The sequence below is a fragment of the Myripristis murdjan genome, chromosome 21, assembly GCF_902150065.1.
Source record: "Myripristis murdjan chromosome 21, fMyrMur1.1, whole genome shotgun sequence".
NCBI lineage: Eukaryota > Metazoa > Chordata > Actinopteri > Holocentriformes > Holocentridae > Myripristis > Myripristis murdjan.
Window position 1 is genome coordinate 32,970,618 of NC_044000.1, and position 16,195 is coordinate 32,986,812.

The 16,195-nt window shown below is 42.2% G+C and overlaps 1 protein-coding gene across 1 annotated transcript in view; it reads right to left on the reverse strand.

The window, feature by feature from the left end:
- Window positions 1-8,917: 8,917 nt before the first annotated feature.
- Window positions 8,918-16,195, reverse strand: part of il1rl2 (interleukin 1 receptor-like 2) — a 28,261-nt gene continuing 20,983 nt past the window's right edge. Inside the window, exons 7-11 of the mRNA XM_030080259.1 lie at window positions 15,398-15,537; window positions 13,611-13,754; window positions 11,252-11,416; window positions 9,669-9,860; window positions 8,918-9,114 (exon numbers count right to left, since the gene is read on the reverse strand). Of these exons, the coding sequence (XP_029936119.1) occupies window positions 8,918-9,114; window positions 9,669-9,860; window positions 11,252-11,416; window positions 13,611-13,754; window positions 15,398-15,537 (838 nt within the window). The remainder of the gene's footprint in view (window positions 9,115-9,668; window positions 9,861-11,251; window positions 11,417-13,610; window positions 13,755-15,397; window positions 15,538-16,195) is intronic.

The window sequence follows — 16,195 nt, forward strand, 5'->3', positions numbered from 1 at the left end:
CCCCCGTCTCTCGCACACACACACACACACACACACACACACACACACACACACACACACACACAGAGGTGCATCTCCTGGAGGCAGAGTTTCATGTTTGGTTTCACTGTCTCTTTCCTGGTGAGCAGCATGAGACTGTTTAGACTCCCTTCCTAAACTATGTATTTCCTGTCCTGCCAGGAGGGAGTTTGAGGGCGGATGAGGGGAAGTTCATGCCCCTTGTTTGCAAAATGATGCAAAATGAGAATGAGAGCGTGCCGGGGCAGAGGGGTTGTTTAGCTGAACATGTTGGCTGAGGTTTGTGTGCAGCTGAAAACACCAGCAGCCTCACTGTGCTGTGTGTTGATAAATCCATGGTGCTGAAATAGTAATTATAGCTAATTTTTTTTTTAAACCTGATGAGTTTATGACTTGTTTCATTTTATTCTTTTTTTTTGCTCTATAAATAAAGCTTATTATTATTATACACTTTACAGAGTAGTGTCACCTTCATGAACAAAGTGACAAGTGGCTGCATGTAGTCGCAGACGAGCAAGAGGATCATAGAGACACAGCCCTGCCTGTAGTATTCCTATAATATTCCTGTAATATTTCTATGATCACTGAGTAGCGCCTGTGCTGCTGAAAATACACCCTACAGCAAACCACCTCATAACAAAATACATTTTAGGAGACATAGCTACTAATAAAGTTTTTACCAGAGATGTTTGGTCACGTGTCTGAGGAAATGAACCTGCATTGACCTGCACCGTGCTCAGTACATCATTTGAGGTAAGTAAGTAAGTAATACCATCAAACCTAAGGTTGTGTTTTGAAAAAAGAAGAATTATTAAAATGCTTCATGTCCACATGCAGTTAAACGACAACAAAATATGTAGCTAGCAGTTCATAAACCTGTGAATTCACAGGTTCCACTCCCCTTGCTGGTTTATTTCAGTTTTTACTAACAAACTTTAACTGGCTATAGTCGACTTTTCAGTTTTGCACAATGTTCGTTAAATTTCCTTAAATGAAATCCCAAGGATCATGTGGGTCAGGTCGGTTAAATGGCCCTGCTTGTGCTTATAACGTATTGCGTGAGAAACATATGAAAATCCTGAAACTCCATAAAAAAATGTGAAGGTGCATTATTCAGTGCTTACAGTCATTAAATACACAGCTATAAAAAGACAATTGGACTTTAGTCTGAATTAAAGGATGGTCACTGGATAAAATGGAATTGTAGAAGTCGAAATGTCACAGTTGTGGTTAAGGTGTCGTGCAACAGTGACCTTTGGCAGGTGCATGTGTGTGTGTGTGAGTGTGTGTGTGTGTGTGAGCAGGGGGGTGCACCCGTAGGCCCGTCAGAGGAAGAGTGTGTTATCTTCTGACAGACGTCACTTGTGAGAAGTGAGTGTGTCTGCTGAGCAAAAGATTTCTATCAAGTTGTCTCTCGTGTGACTGATATCCTGTGCCTTTGTGCTTGCATACATCTCCTCTGCCTGTTATGTGCAAGCACTAAAACACACACACACACACACACACACACACACACACGCACACACACACAGCTGAGACAGACATGTCACGCAGCCCAAAACTGAGAGGCAGCCTGTCATCCACATCGCAGACTAACTCATTCATTCCCTCACACACAGCAGTCAGTGCGACTTCTCCACAGAATCAGCTCTATAAAATACTGAATTATTTTTTTTTTACTGTTTGTTGGTGAAAATGAACAGAAACCGGTTATGATGATAAACACTTCTATGAGAGCAGATGAATGAAATCTGGAACCATTTAGATTAAAAAAAAAAAAAAAAAAAAAAAGTTTTTCCCACTCTGATTTTGCAGCCAGTAAACACCACACAGCCTCAGTGGAAATCTTCAGAAACTGACATTTTGCAACCAAGGATTTCACATCAGCTTATAATTTTTCATCATAAATATTGCAGCTGTGGAACAATGACAGTAATAGTCCAGTTACTGCTAAATACTTTGTATAATATGTTTTTAGCATTCATAGTGCTCAGCTCTGCCCCCAATGGACAAAAGACTGAACTGCACTCTTTTTCAGCTCTCCCTCTCTGTGGGCTTTGGTTGAACTATAGTGGTGACTTGTTTTTGTGGCTTTGACTTTACAGCTCAGCTTAAACATTTCTTTCCACTGGGTTTCCCAGAATTTCAAGGGATGATGAAATTGGGGAAATGTGTAATTCCTCATTGAAATGTTTTACTGTGATCAATGAGTGTACGAACAGCATGAAAGTGACAATGTGAGGTGCTTTCTCTGCAGAGAGGCCTGTGCCAGAGTGGAGCGATCCAATCACAACGCAGCTCAGTTTGTATTCCTCCTGCCAACCGTTTGACAGCTTCCAGTTTTCCCCGGGATTTTTTAATGCATCCTCACTGTGATCCACACACTTTTAGGCCTGGGACACGTTCGCCTGCCGCACATTTGAAGTGTAAACAGACTCGTGGAAGCACTGGTCCAGCCCAGCACCCCGAGCTGATGGTCCAAATGCAAACTGCAGGTCGGCTAGAACACAGCTGGCTAGTGAATCCAAACACAGGCTGTCTACACATGTCATTAATAAGCGCAGAAAGCCAATAAGCTCCACTGATGTCACATCACCTCCAGCTAGGGAGGCACCCGGATCCGAATCCAAGGAATGAATAACAGCTTTCCTGTGACAAAATATGCAGCAGATGATCAAAAGAACAGTCAATAACGGTCACACTGCACAAATGTGTGTGTGTATGTGTGTGTGTGTGTGTGTGTGTGTGTGAGAGAGAGAGAGAGACAGAGTATGTGCCAAAGATTTAATAAGTTAAGTAGAACAACGTGTTTATTTGTCGTTTATTCTTTTATTTGGGCATAGTGTGTAGTAACATCAAATTACCATGGTTCAGTGGCTGTCAGAAAGATGGTTTAGCAGTTTTACGATGTTCATCATGTATTCACACAGACATGCATGTCCACACACACACACACACACACACACACACAAAAGATTCACCCATGTATTTGGAGACACCAGGCTTAATGTGTCGCCTGTGTCGGGGCCAAGAAGTTGCACTTGAACACAACGCCGAGATTGGTCTTTAATAATAAAGACTGTAGAGTGTAGGAAAATGGAAATGGCAGCTGGCGTATGAACCATGGCTCTTTTGGTTGTGGAGGAAGAAAGGAAGAGACAGACAAAAATAATTTCAAATGTCTTTGCGTTTCGCTAAACTGAACAGATTTCTCTCTCTGACTGTCTCTGCTGTCAATGCTCGGCGACGGCCACAAACTGGCTGGCGGTCGACCAGCGGCTTGGTTTTTGCAGCAGGGAAACACAAACAGCAACAGATCCAGCCACTTCCTCTGCTGGTCAGACTCCACCACCGCAGCCACAGCTCAGCCTCTCGATGTGAAGCTGCAGAGAAGCATCACATCTCACTGCACGTCTCTACAAACAACAGTCCTAACAAGATGTCAGCTGACTGTCCACAACATGAGCCACAACATGAACAGATCCACACAAAGCTTTCTGATGAATAAATTACACGTCCAGTTACACATTTTTTTTTCCCTAAAAATTCAGCTTTAGATAATACATGTACAAACTTAGCAATGTGGGTTTTCTTGTGAGGGCTGACACTGTTTTGACTGTCTTCAAAATCCAGACTTTTACTTTGAAGCAGCATAACCTCACACACAAACACCAAACCACATAACAAACACCAAAGTGGATGGAGATGCACCAAAAGGACATAACAGACAATAACAGTCACAGGGCACAAATAATGTGAAAATTAATAACTCAACACAAAGAGCACACGATAAACATCACACAGACAAAGAACTGAAGAACTAAACAGGGAACATGAGCCAAACAACAGTGACCAAAAGCATGCTGGGAAACTCCCCTGACTGGCGTTCACTCAGACAGAGACAGAAGTCCATTGGGTCATTTCATGTCATTTCAACAAATTCTCAGGACATCCCACACACTTGGGTCTCAAAAAATTCTGAATTTTCACCAGTTGTTCCTTATTTATCCAATAGGCACACTGTAAAATTGTAGTTTGCTCAGATGGATCCTTTTTGAGATACAGCCAATTTAGTGAGGGGATTATGTGTCGATTTTGGTGCGATTTTGGTGCGTCCTTATTTTTCCTCCATTTTCAGGTGTCAATATCTCAGGAACTACACCACATAGGAAACTGAAATTTGATGCAATAATACACCTCCACCTACTCTCTCAGAATGTACAAAAACATCTGTCATACATCATAACTGGTAGGCATGCCAGCCCCTCAAAAATGGGGAAAAAAAAAATTACACTGGTTTCGTGGTCCACCACGTTTGGGCCTTCAGAAAACAACTTTGTATTTGCCCCAGCTTCTTCATTTTTTCAGAGCTTTGAGATACATACATGGACTGTTCAAAGCATTAATGGTTAGTCAGATATATGCATCAGTTTCTGGATGGCAGCCTCTCCAAATACAAAAAAAAGTTTTTGTGTCAGATTTTCATTGGCCCATAATTGCATGTGGGAATGTATGAAAAAATCTTAATTTAATGTTCAAAGCTTGCTCTTTCTTGGGATATAAAACATTTTTTTCTTCATGCAAGTTCTTCATTTTTATTTTTAATCCAAACATGGGGCTATTTCACCACTCACGAATATTGAAAATCCTCAATATTAGACCATTATACCTTGCTTCTGTGTCTATATTCATTTATTGTTTATTATTTGTTCATTATTAACCTAAAATATAATGACCGTTGCATCAGAAATGCATTTAATTGTCACAGCATCAACATTTTCATGAACTTTTTACCAAATCTCTTAAACTGCACATTCATACAGTTCGGGTTTTTTGAGAACCAAATGTGTGTATATATGTGTAAATATTCCTTTAAGATTAAAAGTTAAACAATTAAAAAATACTTCCGGTTTGAGCCACGGCCTCTTTTTCCAGAATCTGAATCTGAATTATTTTGCCCCAAACAAAATACTAACACAAATACAAACAGTGGTGCCTCATCACACCTCTAATATCGTGTTGAATCAAATCAAATCGCTCTGCATCACAACAGGGATGAAGTGAATGGCGTAGACACACACACACACACACACACACACACACACTGAACCTGCTTTTTCATTTAATGTGGGTCAGATGACATTTAAAAACCTTCTACGTAATACTCGCAGCAGAAATCCCTCTTATCTTGTCATCAAACCCCATCATCAATGAGCACGTTGTTTTTTTCCGTCGTGCAGAAGATGGTATCACAGTGCACGACAAGAGAAACAACACGAAACCGCAGGCCGAGAAAACCTCGCACAGCCTCAAAACACACACAAGCTCACATTCAGGAGGACCTACCTGTAGAACGACCTGCCTTCCCCTTCAGCCGCTCAGCCTGCAGACTAAAACACATCGGGCAAAATGAAGCAACACTCACAAAGTATTACAACATCATGGCAGTACCAGGAGTCACAGTGTTACTCCCCTTTAAACTTCATAAACTGCCAAAAAAAACATCTCCATCGCCAGGTGAACTCAAACCATGACTCAGCATCTTTATCCCTGCACGTGTGAACGCGCCACATGAACTCAGACCCTGCAAAATCAGACCGCTCTTGATTCTGTGCAAACTGGCCACGGTCCACTTTTGCGTTTCGCGTCGACCCGCGCGTATGCAGCGCGTACGGTAACCATGGCAACCGGCAACCACACAACAAGGAAGAACAAATGGCGAGCGACGGGACGGAGAGGTCGCTGCGTTCGGGTCTTCATGTCCATGTTGGACGTGTTTGTCTCGATGATTCTTAACGATGTTACAAAATAATCCAAAAACTGAAGGAACGCTGGTGCAGTGGGAGTTCTGATGGAGTTATGACGCGAACAAAAAGTACGACGGCGTATCGGGGCCAATGTAGGGGAGAAAATTATGGAGCTGGAGGAGGGGGGGGGTTGATATTCAGAGAAAAAAACTGAGATTAAAAGAGTTTTTCATGGTGTGCCGTGTCTCAGGCCTGCAGCTGATCCCCTCAGCAGATTCTACTTTGACATGGGATTTAGGAACAAGGAGATCCTGCTGATTTTAGTTCAGAATCAGCAGATTGTTTTCTTCTGAATCTGAATCTGAACCTGAATCTTCAGAGTCCAGATGCAGAGGAGGAGATTGTGATTCTGGACTCAAACCAGCAGGATTTTTTTCGGACTGAATCCCACAGGAGAGGAAAAAAAACTTTTTCTTATAAATTTGTGAGAGTATTGGAGTTTTTTTTTTTTTTTTTCTGGTAAATTTACAAATTTAATTTCCTCCCTACGGTGGCCCTAACACGCCTTCCTAAAGTCCACTTCTACTGTCAACATAACAGGGAACTGAGCTGGTTCATATCCACTTAAAAAGGCTTGATTTGGTTTGTTTTAAAACACCTGGAGGTGAAAACACCCACACTCTCGAAGTCGGTGGTAAAATCTTGATTTTCTTCAAACAAGGGCGGAAAAACCCTGCCGGTGGGACGAGGTAAACCTACTTCCCTCCTGTCTCCAGTGCTGTGTCACTGGTTTCAGGATTTTTTTTTCTGGAAACAAGTATAAACGTGCTGAAGCAAGGCAGAATGAGGCCGATCAGGATCAAGAAAACGACATACTGATTAGACCATGTCAGCCCAACACACTGCTGTGTCATCATTTACTGTTATAATTAAATTAAAAATACACCGTAAACCATTAAAACACTGCGGACAAATCTTTGTCCGGCGTATGTCACCATGTATTTTCACATCCACTTTGTTACTTCAGGAAAAAAAAAATGTGTTTTTTTTTTTGGTTTTTTTTTAGCATCATGCATTAATCATCATTCTGTCTACAATGTTGGTTGCACTTGCTGGCTAAAACTACATCTAAAAACAAATCATCACGATTCATTCATCACATCGGTATATTTATTATAAGTTAATTCATTTATAAATGCCAATTCAACTGCATTGATCTGTTGAAAGAAATATAGTAAACAGAGTAAATCACTGATTGATATGAAGTTCTCAGTCAATTCAGTCACAATCCTTTAAATAAAAAAAAAAATCTAATATTGTGGTGCTCCAACATAATAAAAACGGTGGCAGTTTTGTCAATAATACATATTTCTTTTAAAATAAATAACGTTAAATATGATGTTATGTTAAATCTTTAGCACCAACACTGTGTTTGACATTTCAGTAGAAGTGGCGGCTGTAACGGACGGACAGATGTGCTTTAATATTTTGAATTTTGAAAAGAAAATGCGGTATTTCAAGTGAGGAGGGATATTTTACGAGTCAGCCGAGCGTCTGACGGGCTGTTTCTCGTGCACAGCTCTGCCTCTCCTGCAGTTTTAATGGCGAGGGACATCGTTTCAGGCCGAGCTGTCCGTACCTGCAGGCGGCAGGACTCCACGTTTTGCCTCCAGGCCGCAAAGGACGGAAACCATCTCCCTCAGATAATCCACTGCTGTGAACATGAAGAAACCGTCTGTCTCCTCCATGTTTCGCTTTCAGGTTTGACTGTTTTCCTGTCAGTCGGCTGCCAGCCGTAGCAAAAAAAAAAAAAAAAAAAAAAGTAAATAAATAAATACATAAATAAATAAATGGACGTCTCCTCAGGGAAATAAAGGACACACCTCCTGATCAAATCCGCTGCTGTTTGAATTTAGCGAGGTTTTATTGGCCTATCGGACAGATGCTCAGCTCCACTTTGAAGTGAAATGCTGAAAAACATTGTTTTACTATCTGCCTTCCTGTTTTTTGTTGTTTTTTTCTGAAGAGCAAAAAGAGAGATAAGAGCTGATGACAGGGGCTGATAACAGCTGACGTTTTCTGCCCTGTCATTTTGAAACGGCAGTAAGAATGAATCCAGCACCAAGTGGAGGATTACTTGAAAAGCAAGAACACTTCCTGCCCTGCCCTGCACTGTGGTCGAGTTACTAATGTCTTACAGCGAATGCTGGAATGATTTATTGATGGCAGAGGAGGAGGAATAAGAAGAAATATAACAGGCATGATATATCTTTTTTTTTTTTTCTCCTCCCCTGCAGCCCCAAATGAACTCTACCATCCAGATGGGTTCAGTGTGATTTGGTGAGGTTTCCAGTCTGTTTCCAAAATCAGTGACATGGTTACCTGACGTGACCCCGGGCTTCAGGCACAGATTTTTCTTGGGAAAGTTTTCCTGCTGGCAAACTCAATCACTTCCCTTCCAGTCAGTGAGCTGTTCTTTGTAAAGAAGTAATTCTCAGTGTGAGACAATCTGGGAAACTCACCAAATCACACAGTGACACAGTGAATGACTCAATTCCTGTAGAAACTGAGTGGGAAAATATCTCTTTGTAGACTAGATTTTGGCCGAACTGCCCCTTTACAAAACTATGTGTTGTCCTTGTAACTGAGGTTTGTTGGTTTCAGGCTCAGGTTCAGGATGCAGAGCTGACTTTCCTCTGTTTGGCAGCCTGCCACCTCTAGTACAATAAAATTCAATTTAATTAAATAAAAAACAAAATAAATAAAGTTAAATAAAAAAGAAAAACACCCTCCTTTTGGTCCTCAGAATGCAAAACTGACTTTCATCTGTTTGTTTTCCACATGCTGAGAACAGACAAAAAATGTATCTAGGAGTCCTGTCCGGCCTGCTGCTTCCAGTGCAATGATATAAAATAAAATAAAATAAAATAAATTAATGTAGAATAAAATAAAATAAACATTCCCCCTCGACCCTAGTGAGGATAAGCGGTTTAGAAGATGAATGAATGAATGAATGAAATAAACTTCCCTCCTTTTGGTCCTCAGGATGAACAGAGGGTCACATCTTTGTTCCCACATGCTGAGAGCAGAAAAAAAACTCTTCCAGGAGTCCTGTCCCACCAGGAAAAATAGAAAATCCCTGCCGGCGGTGCTCAGGAAGGAGAGTGAGGCGAGGCCTCGGCGTCCGACGGCAGCCTGCCGCCCCCCTGCGGCGCCGGGGGCATGTGGTACCTCAGCTGCTTCCAGAACAGCCTGTTGGACGAGCCGGCCGTCCTCCAGCGCAGCGCCCCCTGCTTCCTCTTGATGTAACGCAGCGACTCGGGCAGGACGCTGTAGTCCACCGGACCGTCTGCTCCGACAGGACAGAGCAGGGCAGGACAGGACAGGGCAGGACAGGACAGGACAGAGCAGTGCAGGGCAGGACAGGACAGGACAGGACAGAGCAGGACAGGACAGGACAGGACAGGGCAGGACAGGACAGGACAGGACAGGACAGAGCAGGACAGGACAGGACAGGACAGGACAGGACAGGACAGGACAGGGCAGGACAGGGCAGGACAGGACAGGACAGGACAGGGCAGGACAGGACAGAACCATCATAAACATTATAACATTATATTACAAATATACTGTAACACCAAAAAGAGGAAGGTCATGGAAAGTAACAAAGTAAAAAAGTGAGTTTTTTAATTCTGAATTATAAGAATGAATGTACTGATGTGCGTTATTAGTAAAAGTGAAGGAAAATGAAGTATCATCAATACTTTGTGCTGTATTTTAGTTTGATAATTGAATAAAAAGATGGGTGGCGAGGAGAGTGATGTCGTCATCCTCCGCCGTGGGCGGTGACGCAGCGAGAAAGGCGGCGGGCAGGTGACGTGTTTCCGGCAGGTGTGTCCTCACCTATCTCCAGCAGGACGACTCGGGGCTCGCGCCGCGTCAGCGCGTCGAACAGGCCCACTTTGTGCTCGTAGCAGAGCAGCGGCGACGCCTCCTCCGCCCGGCCGCCAACGCTGCATGAGTCACTCTGCGCCGACAGGACGATGATGAACCTGCGGCTCCTCTGCACCGCCGCAGCGATGGCGTCATGCATCGCTGTGAAGAGCAGCACAGCTGTTAGTCCTCGTCCAGGCTAAGACCCATCCCAGATTAACCCTCCTGTTATGTTCACATTTTTGAACATCCTTTATGTTGGAGTCAATTTGACCCCTGCAGTTTAAACTTTCACAAAATTATTATAACTAAAATTGTTATCAAAGTTTATGTGTCAAGTACTTGATGTTTCTTTGTTGATTACCTAAATAGCCTTTTAAATAAGACATAACTCCCCACCACCCCCACTTATACATCCAGTATTCCTATTACGCGAAAATGGAAAAATATTCAAATCACCATAAAATCTCACTGACTGATCTGAAATTGGAAAGAAATATTCATTTTTGGTGTTTTAATGGCTTTATATTATTTCTAAGTACAAATTTTTGTTATTTATAACCAATGCGTTACAAAGTGTGTACAGGACATTAAAAACATATCATCATGTCAATTTCATGTTTACCCGGTAGTACCCATTACATTAGGAACACTCATTAAATATGAAGCAAAATAAATGATGTTAATCATTTATTTATAGACGTTAAACATTGGCTGGGGTCAAATTGACCCCAAACATAATAGGAGGGTTAAGTCAAATCTCAGATTGAGTCCCATCCCACCACTGACTCTTTTCTTCTCTCTTAATTTACCTCAAATGTCCTCTCCCTGAGTTTTCATCTGTTGATCATTTTTATTCATTTTTTTCTGTTTTTATTTTATTTCCTCTTAACTTCTTCATTTCTTATCTTGATACTTGCTTTTACCTGTGTGTGTGTGTGTGTGTGTGTGTGTGTGTGTGTGTGTGTGTGTGTGTGTGTGTGTGTGTGTTTCCATTTTAGCCCTGGCTTTTATGACTCTTTTAATCTTGAACATTTGTACTGTAAATCCTCCTTCCACAGCTGTACAGCTGCTTTGGGTCGACTCAGACTTGATATTTAAAGGTTTCTTAAGACGATCAGAAGATTTTCTCGAAGCACAGACAAATGTAATTCTTAAACTGAATTTTGTTTTTCCAGTTTGTTTGCTCCCTGTTAATTTTCCTGGGACTTTTGTTTCTCTCCTCTGCTTGATTGTCTCCTTCTCCGTTCTTCCAGTCGACATCTTTTTTAACTCACACCGGACACTCGCTCTCATCTGTATAGAATTACCATGAGCCAAGATGGAGATTCTTTGCAGTGTGCTCAGCTGTGTGTGTGTGTGTGTGTGTGTGTGTGTGTGTGTCATTTTCAACCCCCTAATGCTGCCAAACTGCACCTGACTGGGAAAAAAAGACTGGGCAAGTTTTTGTCTGGTGTTGCTGCAGTTCCTACTGGTGGCCACTAGAGGCTCTGGCTGACTTGCTGCCCTGCCCTGTCACGGTGGCGATGTGGGGCGGGGCGGGTGTTGCTGACCTTCCCCGGGGCAGTCGTCCCGTCCTCGGATGTACAGCGAGAAGCCGTGCCGTCCCTCCAGCACCTCGGGCAGGACCTGCAGGGCGAAGCTGGCGGCCCGCGTGGCGCCGGGCCCGTCGGCCTGCAGGCAGCTCACGAAGGCGTCAAACAGCTTCCCGTCCGGCGCTGAGAGGGAGACATCAGGCCCGTGAGCTCTGGAGCCATCACCGCCTACATTTAACTTTAATCTTTAATTAAACTCTAGTCATTCCTATGTCTTCATTTTTTGCTGTTTCCATTCAGTATGTTGTGTTGTTTGATTGTCCACTGACAAAATACTGACTGTTCATTGTTAGTCTGATAAATGAGTTATCTGTATCTATCTATCTATCCGAGTTATCAAATGATGCTTTATGATGCTTATTATTATTATTAAGGGAGGAATAATCACTGAAAAGACAGTAAAAACCATAGACATAAAAACAAACATAGATCTAATAAGGAAAGAGGAAAACACCAACTGCTTCACTGGCCGGTCGACCAGATTGAGTTTTTTAAAACAAGCGGACAGTCTACAAATCTCTTTATTATTATTATTATTATTATTATTATTATTATTATTATTATTATTAATAGATATCTTTTTAGTATGACAGCATTTTGAAACACAATAAAATAAGTAATGACTTTTATTTTGGCAGCGTGCTTCACTTTGGCTGGATGGATAGTCAAAAAAAGAGGTAAATAAAATGATGTTTTGAAAAAAATTAAGGAAGAAAATAAAAACAAACAAACAAAAAACACATTATCACTCAAAAATCTCTGTGTTCCAAAACAAGTCGCCTGATTATTAATTTTTTTTTTCTTTTTTTATATTTCTGCAAACCAGCAAATACACTGAAATTTCAGCACAATACACTGTATATGAGCATTTAGACTTTTGACAGCTGCCTAATGTTAGCTCATGTTAAACTGCTTGGTTAAGGTTAGGAAAAGGTCATGGTTAACCTTACAAAACAAAATCTATCATTCACTAATAATGGCTATCTAATCCCTCCATCCACTGCCTCACCTGCCTCCGAACACGTCGTTTTTCGCTCATTTTATGCAACAAAATTTGAAAACGTGTCTTTGTCTTGCGGAAATGTAAAATACTGACATTTTTTCCCTGGCGACTGAGCCGTTCCCCATGCTGTTCTCCTTCTTATCAAACTAAAAAGAATGTACCATCCCTGTTTTTCCATTTAAAAAACACTGCAAAAATAAGACTGGTTCTAGATTTCAGTGATACAAAGAAGGTTATACATGCATTTGATTACTGTACCGCTCTGTTCACTTAGTTATGTTAATAATCAGAAACACCACAGCACTGCCTGTGACCAGAACTCCGAAACGAGGCCATATTACCCATGGGTTAACGTCTCAGTTTTAAAGATTTATTGCTCACTTTATGGGTCTCAGTGCTCCCAGTTACCTCGCTGAACTTGGCCTGCATGTCGGATGATGTTTTTGATTATGTTGTTTTTGACGATGTAGTTTGATCGTAATGTTGTGTCATATTTCACGCAGCTTAGTCACGCCTGCTCTTGGATGGCGTGCTGAGGCCATGTTGCTCTCACGAATGTGATTTCACGTTCGTTTTATGCTGCACTTTGTGCCTTGCAATAAATATTCAAGTTCGAGTTTCAACCTGGAATTCACATTCAAATTGATTCGATAGGGCTTTTGATTGTTTGATTAACAAAGCATGCATCGTTCTTTGAAGGTGGAAAATACAGAAACGATGATAACAAAAACTCTGCGAGCTCTGCACATCTAGAGTCTGTGGTTTTTGCCCGTTCCTCCTTGCAAAACAGCTGAAGCCCAGTCAGACTGGATGGAGACCTGAGAACCTGAGACGTTTCCTTTAAAGAACAGGAATGTGTGGCGAGACTTGAAAACTGCTGTTCACCTGCTGTGTAATAAAATTCTATTTGAATTCCAGGATGTGGCTCTGTAAAACACCCAGGTGGGGGTTGTTATGTACAAAACTGTATCCTGCTGCACCAGCTGCCCTTCACGGACAAATAAAGTCGAACCTGAATCTCCTGCCCGTCCCTGTGTTTCGACTGAGAACTAAAGGTGAGCGTGCCTTTTTTAATAGCTGCCAGATGTTTTCGTCAGCATTCGTCAGAGGGTAATGAGCAAAAGTGGTGGCATGACCTGATGTGACCTCAGCTTCTCCTTTAATGCTGGTAACTCCTCATCATCCAGAAACTGGGCAGCTGAGGTCAAGTCTCATCTTGTTTTTTTTTTGTCGTTGTTGTTTTTCCCTTGGTTATCTGTGTAAGGACGTATCATGCCTGGCACAGTTGGCAGAAGGTTATACAAACACACTCACTCTGTTTGGACAGATGTGGGCACAGTTTCCTGTATGCCAGCACCATGTCCACCTTAAAGAGGAGGAAGAGGGCGAGGCCAGCCAGGAGGCCCAGCGAGGAGACGAGGCACAGAGCCACGCTGGTGATCAGGCGGCTGCGGTCGACTGCATGGGAAACAGAGGCAGAGACACACACCCAAACACTCTTCAAATACCAGAACAAAACAGAGGAATCGGAGCCTTGTGGGAATGACGAAGGTGGAGTCTTTTCTCCACTCCTGCAGGAACATTGTGTAACTTAAAGGCAGAATGAGTAGGATTTTCCTTAAAGATGAAAAAAAAAAAACTATGCTCTCCATCCTGACCTGTGAGCCACTAGCAGTGTGTGTTGGTGTGTGTGTGTGTGTCTGCAGAGACGCCGCCCTCGGCCTTTGGGCAGCAGGTGTGGAGCTCCCAGCCAATCACAGCACAGCGCCGTGCCTGATCGATAGCACCGCATCCAATGGGGAGCCATGAAAATCTCGGATGCTGATCGTGATCGATGCTACATTTTGAGCCGTCATTTCATTCCATCGCCATCCTAGGAAACAAAATCTCGCTGCCAGCATTTAGCCAGGGGGGAGGAGCCAAATTTGAATGTTGTGTTTACAAACTGCAACGACAAATCCTGCTCACTCTGCCTTTAAAGAGCGCATGTTTTATGTGCTTGTTTTATGCAAACAAGGTACACAATCTGTCATAATCCCACTTGGCACTTTGTATGCTAACAAATTGACCGATGGAATTTGAAGTTACAGTATAGAAAATATCTCCTTTCTAACATAAAGTCATTTGTTTTGCTTTTACTTTGTATTGATCTTCTACAACACAAGGTAAACAAATCTGTGAGTGGGATGAGATAATCCCACGTTTCCAATGCAGTTTCACTCGTTTGATTCTTTTTCTTTTTTTTTTTTTAAATGGGTTGAAACAAAGCAGAATGAGCCAGATCAGCCATTAGGATCAAGGAAATGACAATTGATACAAGGAAATCCTGGAAACAAGTTCATCAGCGTTGGAAACGAGTGGGATTATCTCATCCCACTGGCAGGAGATGAGACCACAGGACTTCTCAAGATGCCTTGTATTTGCTGTGCATCAATTGTAAATTGTGTAAATCGCAGAAACAGCAGCACAAATGCAGGATTCATGTCAGTAAAGGGGTTTCCTAATGGTTTCTGCCTCTTGGCTCACAGTTTCTTGCATTTGTGGTTTCCTTCCTCTGAGGGAAAGTGCACTCTGTAACTCTGCTCAGTGACCTTTTTCTGGTGGTACAGCTTTGTAAATCCATCGTGCACGGCCAAACTGCATCAGAGCGGCTATTGTTGAAAGAAAAATATTCAGGGGGAAAAAAAAAGAGTAAAACCAAAATATTAATGTTGTTGTGTTTTGCAGAGCTGGAGAGCCGCCCTGGCCTCGCTCGCTCTGATGTGATGGGGACACATGATGAGTAACTGTAAATACACTGAGCAGCACAGACTCATCATTACCATCAGACATGAGGAAAAAATTCGTCAAGAATTCCTCTTCAAATACTTCAAGAAAATTCTGGGAAAGTGTTGGAAATGAACAGGATTATGTCAGGATTATGTCTACTGGCAGATTTTTATTTATTTATTTATTTATTTTACCTTGTTGGAAGAAAAAAAAAACAGGTTTTGAACATGGAGACTAAATGTCTGAAATCCTGCAAGTAAAAGCTGAAACCTGTTGAAGCACAGCAATAACAAATAGAATAGAATAGAACAGAATAGAGTAGAATAGAGTACCTCTCCGCAGCCACACATCACCGTCGTCCTGGTCGAGCGGGTTCTCCACGTGGCAGCGAATGGGAACATCCAGGAAGTCAGGAAGCACCTCGGAGATGGTCAGCGTGGACACAGCGACCAGCCTGCCGCCTTCCTCATCACTGACAGGGACACGACCAATCAATCACCTGATCAATCATTCCGACAGCCAATCAATCAAGCAAGCGAACAAGGAACATTTCACACAGCCACACAGTGATTATACACGACATCCTCCACAGACAGAACTGCTGTTGGAAATGCAGTGCAGGAATATGATTAGTCAAATAAATGGATCAAGGAAAACCTCACATAACATTAAAGAGTGTGGAAGCCCATTTCCGCCTCTAAAAAAAAAAAAAAAAAAAGATGAAAACATAGCCTTGATAATAAAAAATATTCCCTTAAGTCATAATTATGAGATAATTATCTCATAATTATGACTTTAATTAGGACTTTTTAGTGACAGAAATGGGCTTCCATAAAAGGGTAATGACACCCTAAAGCAGGGGTGTCAAACTCGTGCCATGGAGGGCCAAGAGGCTGCAGGTTTTCATTCCAACCAACAACTCCACCAGGTGATTTCACTGATTAGTCCCGCCTCTCTGTTTCGAGGTAGGGTGATCAGTGAAATCACCTGGTGGAGTTGTTGGTTGGAATGAAAACCTGCAGCCTCTTGGCCCTCCATGGCATGAGTTTGACACCCCTGCCCTAAAGTGTTTTATTGTAGAAAAACACTAAAATGGTGAACGTTGTTGACACACAACATGGGTGCACCAT